The following is a 13,939-nucleotide window of genomic DNA, read 5'->3' as shown; positions in this document are numbered from 1 at the left end:
AAAATTACACGAGTGGACCCTTGAAAGTTGGAGAAGATTTGTATTATAGGTGAGGATAGCAGCATTATTGTATGTGACACAGAGAAGAGTGAATTCAAGATATGTTCAAGAACTGCATGCAATGTACTACAGTTAATGCAAGGTCCATGTGGAATAGCAGAATTAAAGTTTGGCAAGAATCTATCTAGTCCTACCTTGGGCTAACCTCCTCTCATTGTGGGTACAACGGTTGTTCTTTAAAATCCATGAATTTTATGATATTAAATCTAATATGATATGTGATAAGATCCAAAGGTTTAATTGATTTTCAGAAGGATCCTTCACTCAAATGAAAGATTAAGAATCATTGTACTGGATCACCCCTGGTGGTTCAGTGGTTAAGAATCCACCTTCCAGTGTAGGGGATGCAGTTTGATCCCTGGTCAGGGAATTAAGATCCCATATGCCACGGGGCACCTAAGTCTTAACACCACAACAAAGATCCTCTGGGCTGCAACTGAAAAAAAAAAAAAAAGGAATTATTATACTGAGGAGTGTTTCTCAAAGTGTAGGCAGATACCTACTTTGAATCATTTAGGGTTTGGTTTTTTTAAGGCAGATCCCTAGATCCTACCTCTAGAGAAAAGGCTGTATCATAAACTACAAATAATCACATATAATGGTTATTTATATAACCATATGTCCTCTAGACAAGATAATAAAAATTGCAAATCATATAATTAAAGCGCTACATATTTAAGTTCCTGCTTTCCATAAAGAGAACTTTTTCCTTTAAATCAAGTAACAATCTACTTCATCAACGTCTCCAAGTCTGCTGTGCATTTCAGAACATGTCACACTTGGTATCGTATTTTTGGCGTCACTATCATTGTATATGATATCTAAGGCCAAGTAGGCAAATACCTCTGTTGGGCCACAAAGCGACTATCACTTTTAGCAACACCCCCATCTAGTGGAAAATTGCAGCCATTACGGCTCGAGTTTTACATCGTGCAAAAAGCTCAACAGTTCTCAACTTTTGTTTCATAGCTGCCCAGAACTGTTCCCTCCTGAAAACAATAAAGGCATTCTTTTCCAATTTCACCTGGAAAAAACCTATCAGAGGACATGTAGGGGTATGAATTTTATCAGTTTTTAAAGTTTTTGTTTTAAAACCCACAATCCTCTCTTTAAATCTTTGACTCCTGATGGTTTATTTTCTGAGAGTGGTCTATTAGTTCATGACAAATGAACATGTTTAGGAACAGCTTTTCATGGTTGTTAAACTTTTAAATCTGTGGAGTTTTATGACCTTGAATAATTTGTTTTGCAGGCAATATGTCTCTCTCCCTCCCCCCGCCCAAGAAAAAACAGGATAAAAAACTCAGAAGTAGAATTAAGTATACAGAGATATATAAATATAATTTATATATATATATTTATAAATATACAGGTGAGAGATGAGGTTATAAGTAAGTAGGTAAGAGGCCTTGGTGGCTTAGATAGTTAAGAACCTGCCTGCAATTCAGGAGACCTGGGTTCAGTACCTGGGTGGGGAAGATGCCCTAGAGAAGGGAATGGCTACCCACTCCAGCATTCTTGCCTGGAGAATTCCATGGACAGAAGAGCCTATCGGGCCACAGTCCATGAGGTCACAAAAAGTCGGACACAACTGAGCGACTAACACACACACGTTGAGGCCAGGCTAGCGCTGCAGGGTTAACTGGTCATTGCAGTGGCTGAAAACTGATTCTTGTAGGCCCTCAACTTTTTAGAGCTTCCCCCGAACAACCACTACAATCCCAATGTATATGGCCGTTGACTCCGTTTCATTCTCGCTTCAGTTCTCGTGAGGTACGGAGCACAAGGAATAGTCCCCACTTCTTATCCCTACCTAGTCTGGTGTAGAGCTACACATCCATTAGATTTGAAACGAGGTTTATTTGGGTTTCTTTTCTGACGAAACATCCTTTTATTATGGAAAAATTGGGAGCATACAGAGAAGTATAAACGACCATCTATGCATTCCCACTACTCAAGAAGTATTAACATTTTCTAACATCCCGTCATCTCGCTGTGTGATAACTGTATATACATATTCTTTTTTAAAAATTAGCGCCATGCGTTGGATGAGTAGGTTGCTTATCATTTCGAGTACCTTTATGCATAAATCTTTATCGACTTGTTCTCAACGGGAAGGGCGGTAACTTGGACCCTAAAACTGAAGCGGGTCCGCGCGAGACAGCACAAGACGCAGATTCAGGAGCGGGATAAGGCCTCCAACCTCTAATCGCCACCTAGCGGTAGCCTCTGACATCCCCCGCCCGGCGCCTCACTCCCCTAGCGCCCCCGCCCCGCGCATGCTCGATCTTGGCGCCATCCGCCGGCACAGCTACTACGCAGGCGCCAGGTAGGGAAACCGGAAACGGAAGGTTTGAACGCGTTGGGTGGACGCCTATGACCCGTAGCCATGCGCGACTTGAAAGAGTCCAGGCCTTGCGCCACAGCGACCCGGTGCGGGTGTGTGAAGCCGGCCTTGGAGACAGGTAACTTCTAAGAGGCTGGCGGTTCTGCACGCGTTAAGACCTCCAAAAGCCGGGAACCGCTTTCACTGCAGAGTGGGGACGGGACATGCGAGACCTTGAATGGACAAGGGTCGTTTTTCCTGTTTATTGTGAAGTTACGGATCATGTGCTCAGGCCACCACGTGATGTGTCTGAGGCGAGCGGGATGATGTCATCTCTCTTGCTCTTTGGTGGCTAGGTTGGCAAGGTCTTGGCAGAACAGCCACGTGCACCGATAACTACTGTAACCCCATGCACTCCCTTTATTGCTTAAAACTAGTTCGTTTCATGTATTGTGTTGTTTTCAATTGAAAGCATCTTATATGCAACCCGTTTCCTCATCTTTTATTATTCTTTGCTTTGTATCTCACACTCCAGTCAGTCAAACTGTTTTGTTTCCTTCTTATGCTAGAAAATTTGTCACTTGACTTTGTGCACCTTATTCCCTCTATTTGAAATACTCCACAGTCCTGACCAAGGTCACATACATAATTATGGTAGCATAGAATTTGAATTATAGTAAGCCTTCTAAAAATGAATTTTTCCTTTCACCCATGTTCTTTCCAGTTTATTATCTAAAAGGATATAACAATGCATATGTAATGATGAGGATATTTATATGTACTTATGAATGTTTTAAGAATCTTGTTTTATAGTTAAATAACATCTGGTGTGCTGTGGTCCATGGGATTGCAAGGAGTCAGACATGACTGAGTGACTGAACTGAACTAAACTGGACTGAACATCTGGTAGAGGCTTCCCTGGTGGCTCAGTGGTAAAGAATAATACACCTGCCAAGGCAGGAAGCGCAGATTGGATCCCTGGGTCAGGAAGATCCCCTGGAGTAGGAAATGGCAACTCACTCCAGTATGCTTGCCTGGAAAATTCCATGGACAGAGAAGCCTGGCCAGCTATAGTCCAGGGCGTCATAAAGTTGGACACGACTGAGCATACACACATGCACGAAACATCTGGTAGATTTTAAAACTATGAAGTCAATTTGTTAAAGAAAACATGTTTTCCTACGTCTTTTCTTGACCTTTTTTTTTTTGTTTTTGCTTGCTTGGAAAAGAAAAATAATGATGGTGGGTTTTAATACATTGTGTTAACACTATTATGTAGAAAATTGTGCCTTCTCTTTAAAAAATTTTTATATTTTATTTTTAAAATTTTTTATTGAAATAAAGTAGATATATAATGTATTAGTTTCAGGTGTACAGCAAACTGATTCAGTTATATGTATGTGTGTATTCTTTTTATTCATTCTCTTCCATTATAGGTTATTATAAGATATTGAGTATAGTTCTCCATGCTGTACAGTAGGTCATTTTTGGCTGTTTAATGTAGAATAGTGTGTATATGTTAAGCCCAAACTCCTTATTTATCCTCCTCTTCCCCTTTTGGTAACCGCAAATCTGTTTTCTGTGTCTGTGAGTCCATTTGTTTTGTAAATAAGTTCATTTCTATAATTTGTTTAGATTCCACCTATAAGCAGTATCATGTATTTGGCTTTCTCACTTAGCATGAAGTCTGGTTTACTTAGCATGATAATCTCTAGGTCTGGCTGTGCTGTGCTGTGCTGTGCTTAGTCGCTCAGTCATGTCCAACTCTTTGACACCCCATGGACTGTAGCTGGCCAAGCCCTCTGTCCATGGGGATTCTCCAGACAAGAATACTGGAGTGGGTTACCATGGGCTCCTCTGGGGGATCTTCCCAACCCAGGGATTGAACCCAGATCTCCCTCATTGCAAGTAGATTCTTCACCTTCTTAGCCACCGGTGAAGCCCAAGAATACTAGAATGGGTAGCCTATCCCTTCTCTGGGAATCTTCCCAACCCAGGAATCAAACCAGGGTCTCCTGCATTGCGGGGGAATTCTTTACCGGCTGAGCTACCAGAGACGCCCCTACGTCTGTCTGTGTTACTGCAAATGGCATTATTTCATTCTACTTGACCTTTTGATTAATGATTTCTTACCTAATTTTCTTCTGTAGGGAATCTTTTAACTGAGCCAATTGGTTACTTGGAATCCTGTTTCTCAGCCAAGAATGGTACTCCAAGGCAGCCATCCATTTGTAGCCATTCACGGGCTTGTTTGAGGATTAGAAAAAGCATCTTTAATAATCCTGAACATTCCTTGATGGGCTTAGAACAGTTTTCTCATGTTTGGTAAGTTGTTTTATAGTTAGAATTGGTACTCTGAACCAGAACTTGTCTCTGAGTACTCCAGTTGGAAGTACCCTTGGAGACTGCCATCCAGACCGCCCTTATCTATTGCATGGGATTCTTGGACTATAGGCATGAATGTGAATGTTGGCATAACTTGGACACCCTCAGGGAAGTGTGGGATCCACTGAGGGGGCACACTGCATTTGCAATTGTTCTAATTGTGATGGATGACTGAAATCCATCAGTAGACCTAAGTTCTGCCCATGGGTCATTATTCTGTCTTTTAGACCAGGGTTCAGCAAGCTATGGCCCATGGAGCAAACCCATCTCATCTTCTGTTTTTGTAAGTAAGTTTATGGGAACACAGCCACGAGCATTCATTTATGTGTTGGCTGTGGCTGCTTTTGTGCTACAGTAGCAGAGTTGAATGTTTATAGCAGAGACTGGTTGGCCTGCAAACCTTAAAATATTTTCCAGTTGCTCCTTTAAAGAAAAAGTTTATGGACTTTGCTCTAGACCTGTGAAGTATTAAGTCTACTCTTCCTAAAAGACAAAAGAGACCTTAGAAATCTTGATGCTTTTAAGTAAAGTGTTAGCTATATTAAGGCCTATGTTATACTAGCGTTACTTGCTGTCACTTAAATTTTGTCTGTGTTCATTCTTCCTCACCCCAACGTTTTTTCCCCCACTGATCATATTTTAATACCATTAAAGGCATTCTTTCTGTTTTAGTTTGTGAGGGTTATAGTTTTTTCCTCCTCCATATCATTATGATAGATTAATTTCTTTGTCTTCTTTTCTTACTCAGTAATTTGGTTTATTTTCCATAGGATTTTGTTTGTTTTTCACAAAAATGGTCATTTGAGCTATAAGGCAAAAGTACAGCCTCCTAGGCTGAATGGTGCAAAGACTGGCATTTTCTCTACAAGGAGCCCACATCGTCCCAATGCAATAGGACTGACCCTGGCCAAACTGGAAAGGGTAGAAGGTAATTTCTACTTTTACCTTTTTTTCCTTAACCAAAAGAAGTCTTATAAAATCAACATTGTACTCAGCACTGGCTGTTATTCACAGAAATACAAATGGTGTTAGCCCCTGAGATCCACCAGATATTGAAGAGAATGAAATGATTAAAGGAATGTGAGCATTGAAACACTTTGCAATAAGCTCTCATAGGATGCTCAGAGTTAGTTTATGTCACTGCACTTATCAGAAGTTGTTATTTCAAAATAACTCTTAAGATTTCACAGTCATTAAATTAGCAACCAAATTTTTTCTAACTCAATATTCTGTAAATACAAAATGATCTAAAAACAACTGGAAACGCTCAAAATTTAACACAGCAACTGGTTGCACGTGCATGTATGGTCAGCACATGGGGTGGTCGGTCATTTCTTCCTTGGAGCCCCGAGGAATGAACAAGCATCCTAGCTGCAGTGCTGCTGTCCACTGAGACATGAGGCAGAGGGCTGGGATGAAGACCCCATAGACTGAACATTTGTCAGATTGTGGGAGAACCTATGTGGAATACTAGATTAGTTTTAACTGCATGCTTGTATATAATGTTGCTACTGAGCTATTCATTTTTGAAAGCTTCTGGTTCTCAAATCCCTCCAACCTGATCAGCACATTTGTGAAAGAGGCAGAAGATGGAGTGGCAGCTATATGGGAAATCGGGACATTCCAGGCGTCAGCTTGCTTGTTTGTAAAGTGGCCAAAGGAGAAGGATTCACTGTGGGATATTTTTTTGAGGATCTTACGAAGGCTCTAAGGGTACATTACAGACTAAAAAGATGAGAGCCATTACTTCATTTGTTCTTTCTGAGAGCTTGAACTCCCTCACTGGATTATATTCAACAGGGCCTTGGTTAGGTTTTCCAGAAAAATTCTAGAGCCAATCCAACTTGAGTTTTCTCAGTTTGTGATGGCTAACCAACTTGGGTAATAGTACTGGAACATTTTATGATTGTTTGTGCAACCCACACATATTTTCTGAGCACTGAATGTGTGTCAAGCATTATTCTAGGTGCTGGGGATATAGTGGCAAACAAATTTAGATGAAAATCCCTGCCCTCCAGAAGAGCTTAGCATTCTAATGGGGAAGATCAAATCAAAGAGGTCAAGACAAACACAGCAACACTACAGACACTCTTGTAAGCAAGCATTATAAGGATAACCAGTGTTTTTGTGGTGCTTTGCAGTTTATAAAGCGTGTTCATGTATGTTATCTCATCGTGGCTCGTGGACTTGATAGAGTAGCAGTCTGACTATTGTGGATGAGGACACTGAGGTCTTGGATGTTTGATAATTTACCCAACAGCATCCAGACAAGAGTTTGTCTGACTTCAAATCCCTTGAATTCTCACTTGTAACCCCGTGTCTTTTGCAGACGTCATTAGGCACAATCTATCACTTAGAAAGTCCAAAATCTTCTTTCCAAAGTTCCAGGTTCATTCACAATAAGCATGTTTTAGAAATCAGATTCCTTTGTTAGTCATGTTTTTCTTAAATGAAGATAGGATCAAGTGTGATCACATGTGGTTTTTTGATTCTCACTGGACCAGTTTTCCAAGGGTCAAGTTAGTAGACTCTGCAGCAGAGTCTACTAACTGGACAACAGCTGTGTAAGTGGGATAGCAGGAGACCTTTCCTTAGTATTTGGCAATCTGACTTATATTCTGCTTAATTATATGATGGAATATTATATTTCTCTTGCTGTGTAACAAATTACCACACCCCATCAGTTTAAACAGCACACATTTATTACATGTTTAAGACATTATGATGTTTCTATGGGTTAGGGAGTTGGGACACAGCTTAGCTGGGTCGTTGCTTAGAGCTTCACCAAGTTTCAGTGAAGGTGTCATGTGGAATGAGTTCTTTTCTGGAGGTTTGACTGTGGAAGAATCCACTTCCAAGCCCACTCTGGTCTTGGCAGAATTCACTTCCTTACAGTTGTGATCCTGAGGGTCCTGACCTCTTGCTGGTTTTTGGCTGGTGGCTGCCTCCAGCTCCTAGAGGCAGCCCATAGCACCTAAGGACCACCCACAGTGCCTTGTTATATGGACTCTCCCAGCGTGGCTGCTTGCTTCATCAAACCCACAAGAAGAGTCAAGTGAATCTGCAGCAAATGCAGGAGTCTTAGATAACATAGTCACTGGAGTGATATCAAATCATACTCAAGAGGAGGGGATCATACACCACTAGGTGATGAGCATCACAGGGCCACCTTAGATGCTGTTTGCCACAGTAGAAACCATCGTCAGTCCCACAGAGGTAATGCTGAAGACTCTGAGGTACCTGGGCTTCCCTGGTAGCTCAAACGATAAAGTATCTGCCTGTAATGCGGGAGACCTGGGTTCAATCCCTGCATCAGGAAGATTCCCTGGAGAAGGAAATGGCAACCCACTGTAGTATTCTTGCCTGGAAAATTCCATGGGCAGAGGAATCTGGTGGGTTACAGTCCATGGGCTTTCAAAGAGTCAGATACGACTGAGCAACTATCTTTCTGATGTACTTGGAACAAAGTTAGAAACCTCCAGTGATGCAAAGGTGAGCTGGCCCCACCTAGTGCTCGAAGGCCTACTCACTGTCTAGGGGGAGAGACTCTAAGCAGGCCATTGCCAGACTACGTGACAAGGGCTCCAGGAGAAGTTTGGGCACAGGTTCCTCTGCAGAACCCAGAGGAAAGAACACTTCTGTCTGAAAGAGCCAGAAAGGCTCTGTAAAGCAGGTGTTACATGAGAGCCTTGAAGAGCAAGCAGCAGTCTGACAGGTTAAAAAGAGAATGAGTTTCTAGGTAGAAAGAGAAGTGTGTATTGGCACCAAGTGTAAGAGAGCCTGGTGCGTGAAGGAACTGTGACTAAGCCTGGTGAGGTTTAGGCAGATGGTGTTGAGTCTCTAATCGTTTGTGCTGTTCTTCATTGTTAATATCTCTAAGATGTTTTTCACATTACAGGTGGAGCTGTCTACCTTTCTGGAATTGACATGATTCATGGCACACCTGTACTAGACATAAAGCCCTACATAGCTGATTATGACTCACCGCAAACTTTGATTGAGTCTTCAGGGGACTTCACCTTACGGAATAACCAACATAAACCGAAAACCGTGTCCCAGTCTGAAGGCAAGACTGATAGCTGTGACTGGCAACAGCTCTCAGAGTACAAGGAATCACAGCCCTGCCGCTGCACTACGGAGAAACCCAAATGTCCTGAAGATAGAACTTCAGGGGAAAACATTGCGGGATCTGATGACGCAGCAAACACCCAGCAAAGCTCACCTGAGCCAAGGGAGAGAGCGGCAGAATTGGGTGAAGAATCCAGTCCCAGGGTGACACAAGAGCAAAGTGGCCCACGTATCCAGGAGAAGAGCCCTTCAGAGGAACAAGAAGACAGCAGGCTGAAGAGAGGGGAAGAAGCAGTGGCCCCAGAAGGACACGACCCAGAGATGTCCCCCAAGGCTCCTTCCAGGGTGGCTGGTGCAGCCCACTGCAGCATGGTCCCTGCCTGGGTGAGAGAGGCCCCTGTGGCCACCTTGGAAGTCCGATTTACTCCTCACGCAGAGATGGACCTTGAGCACCTCAGCTCAGGTGAACCAGGTACTTTCCACTTCTTGTTTGTGAATAAGAGATGAGCCTTTGCTAGGAGATTTGGCAAACTTGGTGTTTCTCCCATCCAAATACTAACCAGGCCCGACCCTGCTTAGCTTCCAAGATGACATTAGACATGTTCAGGGTGGTATGGCCATAGACCAAATTGCTATTTCTGAGGGCAGGTATATAGAGTATTGGTCATTATGACTTGTAAAGAAACGTAGGAGTATAAAATCAAACTTGGACAATGTCATCATCTGATGGCTTTCAGTCAGCAACTGTTCAGCACAGAGTCCCAGCCACTCAGTCACGTGTTTACTGAGGACAGCTGCTGCTCAGGAATAGGGCCTCTTGTCAACTCGTAGCAGTAGTTCTTGGAGTTCTCAAATGGCATTCAGACGCTAAGTTGTGCTTGTTCTATACTTAGGTAGATTTTCTTTCATCTGTTTCACTAGCTGACTAGAGAAATGTCTCATCTTATTTTAACTGTCAGGTGGTCAATAGCTCAGCCTTTGGCACGAGCCCAGTAGTAAGAAGGAAAGAGTGTCTTACCACAGGAATTGTCCCTGTAAAGTCCCAGCACTGCAGAAGAGCCGCCACAGGTCTTTTACTTGGCACCTGTTTAATACATAATGTTAACAGACACTGTTATCTGGTTTTTCAAGCCCACAAGCAGATTCCAAGCAGCTGTCTAGAATGAAGGAAGGGCCCATTAAGAAGTGGGTTCAGTAGTTCCAGTAAGAAGTGGCCAGTTTATCGTTGCCAAGGAGATGTCAGATTTCACCTGCCACTGGGCGGTTGTGCTTCTCATTCTATCCTAAGGCCTTATGTTTAAACAGGACATTTAATTTTTAAATTGATCTCTTTATTTTAAAAGTTTTATGAACGTTGTTTAATCACTGCATCTAGTTCGTGGGGGGGCTTCCCTAATGGCTCATGGGTAAAGGAATCCACCTGTAATGCAGGAACACCTGTTCGATCCCTGGGTCAGGAAGATCCCTGAGAAGAAAACAGCAACCCACTGCAGTATTCTTGCCTGGGAAATCCCCTGGACAGAGAAGCCTGGCGGGCCACAGTCCATGGGGTTGCAAAAGAGTGGGACGTGACTTGGTGACTAAACAGCGGCAGCACAGTTCATGGGAAGAGGAAATCAGTTTTGGGTGTTTTTTTTTTTCCTTTGGAGGGGTCACGCCCCACATGGCTTGTAGTGTCTTAGTTCCCTGACCAAGGATTAAGTCCACACCCTCAGCAGTGAAAGCTTGGAGTCCTAACTAGTAGACCACCAGGGAATTCCCAAGGAAAGTCAAAAAAAAGGATTTTGTGGTAGAACAAAGCAGTGCTGCCTAAAAGGTACCATATATTTGCCCCTTGTCTGGTGGTTATCATGAAGTGCTTCCTACTTTGGAAAGTTTTGTGTTTTTCAAACTGTAGTTCATTGAGAGGCTACATTATGTCTTACTGATTTAAAAAGTGGTTAAAAAGAGAAATAATGAACTGTAACTATAAAATGGGGGCTGATTGATTTATAGCAGCAGAATTTTGAGCCAGGACAGAAATAAGAAATGACTTCAGAAAGTTTAGAGTGTAGAAAGGATAAAAAGATGTTGGAATGGAGAGGTGGGATTGGCACTGGAATAGAGTGCTGTGGGAACAGGAAGGAGAGTGTATTCTGACTTGGGGAGCAGAAAATCTGGGGAGGCTTCTAGCTCCTTGGGGAGGAAATCTGAGAAGGCTTCTTGGAGGAAAGGGTAAGTATTTGGGCTGAGCTTGGAAACATAAGTAGGCAGGGAAGTGAGGGAAGGGCACCTGCGCCAAATGAACAGCCAAACGAAGACCCGGAGCTTCTACGGGAAACAGTTACTGAAGAGTGTGGTGTCTTGGGAACTCTTCTTTTTAGAGTGGCCTTAGAATCGTTTTATGTACCAAACACGAAAGGAATCTTAGCACTGCATAATTAGTCCTCAGTTTTTGACCAGAGATTGTATTTCATGACTTTACTTACCAACTTTTTAATTGGACATAGTCCAGAGTGGTATTTGGCTGTTTTCTAAAATCTGAATTTGTTTTCAGAAGGATAAAGACAGCACCTCCACCCCCCACTACCACTCCAGATGATATTTTGAACAGGGACAACATTCTGTAAAGCACCTGCCTTCCTGGAAGAGCCTGGTCTTTGTTTGGATGTATGTTATGTGGCAGCTATTAAAAATTAGGTCACAGTTAATCTTTTATTTAAGTTTTGTATGTAATATATTTAAAAAAATTATAACACACCCATAGTGTTATAAAGATAGGAAATTTTTCCGCTTCCTGTGTTTACTGACATACAAACCTGGGGAATGGGGTAGCCTCTTCCCAGTGATGGTGTTGACCTTAGTCTACCTGCTTCACTGTTCTCACAAGGGCTCTCCCATTTCTCCTACAGAAAGTAGCGTTACTTTTACTTGTGGGTGTGTGACACCCGCCCCTGCCTGAGGCACCCTCCCCTGCCTTTAGGTAGTGCTCTGGCTACGTGTGGCTTCTGAGAATGCTGGGACTGTCATGCCTTTCAGTGACCATGCCTGCATTGTGAGAGGAAAATGACAAGGAATTGAATTCACGTCTACGTTGAGCTTCCCTAGTGGCTCAGTTGGTAAAGAATCTGCCTGTAGTGCAGGAGACCCAGGTTCGATGTCTGGGTTGGGAAGATCCCCTGCAGAAGGAAATGGCAACCCACTCCAGTATTCTTGCCTGGAGAATTTCACGGACAGAGGAGCCAGGCAGGCTACAGTCCATGGGGTCACAAAGAGTTGGATAGGACTGTGCGACTGACTTTCACTTTCTACACTGAGCATAGAAAGTGACATTTTGGGTGCACAAAAGTGAAAGCTCAGCTATCCTGCTTAGGAGACTAAGGAAAATTATCACCATGATTTTTTTTGCTCAGCAGATTTCAAATCTGGGTTGAGTGTGCATAAATTTAATATAATGACAGTACCACTTGAATATGTACCACTTTAACATAATGACAGTACCACATTCTTTATGAGGCTCCAACCAGCCTCCACATTGAAAGTCACTGTACTGAAATTTGACTTGCATGATTTTGATAATTAAGTCATGGGGTCCTTTTTTGGGGTGGGGGTGGGGGCGGTGTGCCTTGTGGGATCTTACTTCCCCAGCAGGAATTGAACCTGGGCCCATGGCAGTTAATGCATGGAGTCCTCACCACTGGACCACCAGAGAATTCCCAAGCTGTGTTCTTCTTATTGCAGGTGTTGGTCAGGCTTCATTTAAATATTTTCAGTCAGCGGAGGAAGCAAGGCATGCCATCGAGGCTGTGCTGTCAGCTGATCCTCGGTCTGTATATCGACGGAAGCTCTGCCAAGATCGTCTTTTTTACTTTACAGTAGACACGGCACACGTTACATGCTGGTTTGGTGATGGTTTTGCGGAAGTCCTAAGGATCAAGCCGGCTTCTGAGCCTGTTCAGATGAGCAAGCCTGCGGAGTCCCCGGTGTCTTTGGGGTCGTGAGGATCCTCCATGGAGCCTGTAAGGCAGCCTGATTGACTTGGGTGTGGCTGTTGGGTTATCAGTACAAGCTAATGATGTGCCTTCTTTGCAAAAGGAAGCAACGTGGCACTTTGTGATCTCACACATTTGGTGATTTGGCTTGTTCATAATATTTATTTGAAAAACATGTATTTTAATAAACTAAGAGATATAGAATTTGGAGAAATCACTATATCATGATTGCTTTTGATCAGTTAATACTGCAGAATCCAAAGGCAATGCTATGTCAGGGTTTTCTGAAAGAAGTCAGTTGTCCTTGGTACTTGGTAAAACTGGGCAGAAGTTAGGGGATGTGTTCAGCCATTCATGTTGGGGTTTTTTTTGTCTGAAAAAGCCTGATCTCTCTATTTTGTTCTAAATCAAACTGAGTTATGGTATCTTGAGAAACTAACAAATCAAAATAAAGTTGTTATAAAGATCTTTAGAGACTTTGCTCCCCGCACCCACGTATGTGTATATATTTAATCCTGATTCCAAAATGGTGACTTTAGGATTTCTTTGGATGTCTTTGTATCAGAAAAGAAAGTCATTCTGAGAAGTCCAAGAAAAATAACTTAATTACCGATTTATTTCTTATTTATTTCTTATTTATTCTATGACCATTGACTGAGAACTACCATGAGTGGGTTTCAGTGGTAGACTGAGATTAAACTGGATGCCGTTCTTGTTGCCAGTCATAGTTGTGGAGGAAGAAGACACAAGCTCATTGTTGGATTACAGTCAGATAAAGAGAGTAATTAAGTCTGTGCACGATTCCTGTGTGAACACCACACGGGAAGCAGCTTCAAGAACGTATTGCCCATAGATGATTTTAGCAATGTGATCCCGGATAGCTGAAGATTTATGATCAGCATAACCAAATTAGACACCTGTCAGCATGACACAGGCTTTCCTAATTGTAACCATAAATCTTAATAGCTGATTGATCATGGTTTTGAAATGAGCCCTGCTGCCTGTAGATACTTGCAGAGTCATTTGTGGCTCATGACACTGCATTCCGGAAACAAACTGGGTTGTCTTTGAGATTACCTAGAACCTCTTGGGGAAGTATTTTTAATTTGATTTGTAAAAGCTTTTTATT

The 13,939-nt window shown here is 42.6% G+C and overlaps 1 protein-coding gene across 5 annotated transcripts; it reads left to right on the top strand.

The window, feature by feature from the left end:
* The first annotated feature begins 2,389 nt into the window (after positions 1 to 2,389).
* Positions 2,390 to 13,284, top strand: TRMO (tRNA methyltransferase O). 5 transcript variants are annotated; one of them, XM_070794802.1, is made up of 5 exons: positions 2,390 to 2,525; positions 4,537 to 4,711; positions 5,542 to 5,699; positions 8,670 to 9,311; positions 12,695 to 13,284. In XM_070794802.1, exons 1-5 carry the CDS (start codon positions 2,450 to 2,452, stop codon positions 12,817 to 12,819), a joined length of 1,176 nt encoding a protein of 391 aa, XP_070650903.1. In that variant the 5' UTR covers positions 2,390 to 2,449; the 3' UTR covers positions 12,820 to 13,284. The 5 variants fall into 5 exon arrangements, with proteins under 5 accessions (XP_070650903.1, XP_019821817.2, XP_070650905.1 ...); XM_019966258.2 differs by having other exon boundaries at positions 12,560 to 13,284; XM_070794804.1 differs by lacking the exon at positions 12,695 to 13,284 and adding an exon at positions 11,376 to 12,401.
* Positions 13,285 to 13,939: the final 655 nt, after the last annotated feature.

This window comes from Bos indicus, chromosome 8 (genome assembly GCF_029378745.1).
Source record: "Bos indicus isolate NIAB-ARS_2022 breed Sahiwal x Tharparkar chromosome 8, NIAB-ARS_B.indTharparkar_mat_pri_1.0, whole genome shotgun sequence".
Classification (NCBI taxonomy): Eukaryota; Metazoa; Chordata; class Mammalia; order Artiodactyla; family Bovidae; genus Bos; species Bos indicus.
The sequence above is the reverse complement of the archived record's forward strand: the minus strand, read 5'-3'. Positions and strand labels throughout refer to the sequence as shown.

Excerpts from the sequence above, each read along its gene's own strand:
- TRMO (XM_019966258.2), top strand. The coding sequence starts at position 2,450 with ATGCGCGACTTGAAAGAGTCCAGGCCTTGCGCCACAGCGACCCGGTGC. Across the intron at positions 4,712-5,541 it reads GAACAGTTTTCTCATGTTTG|GATTTTGTTTGTTTTTCACA; the intron begins GTAAGTTGTTTT and ends TATTTTCCATAG. Across the intron at positions 5,700-8,669 it reads CAAACTGGAAAGGGTAGAAG|GTGGAGCTGTCTACCTTTCT; the intron begins GTAATTTCTACT and ends TTCACATTACAG.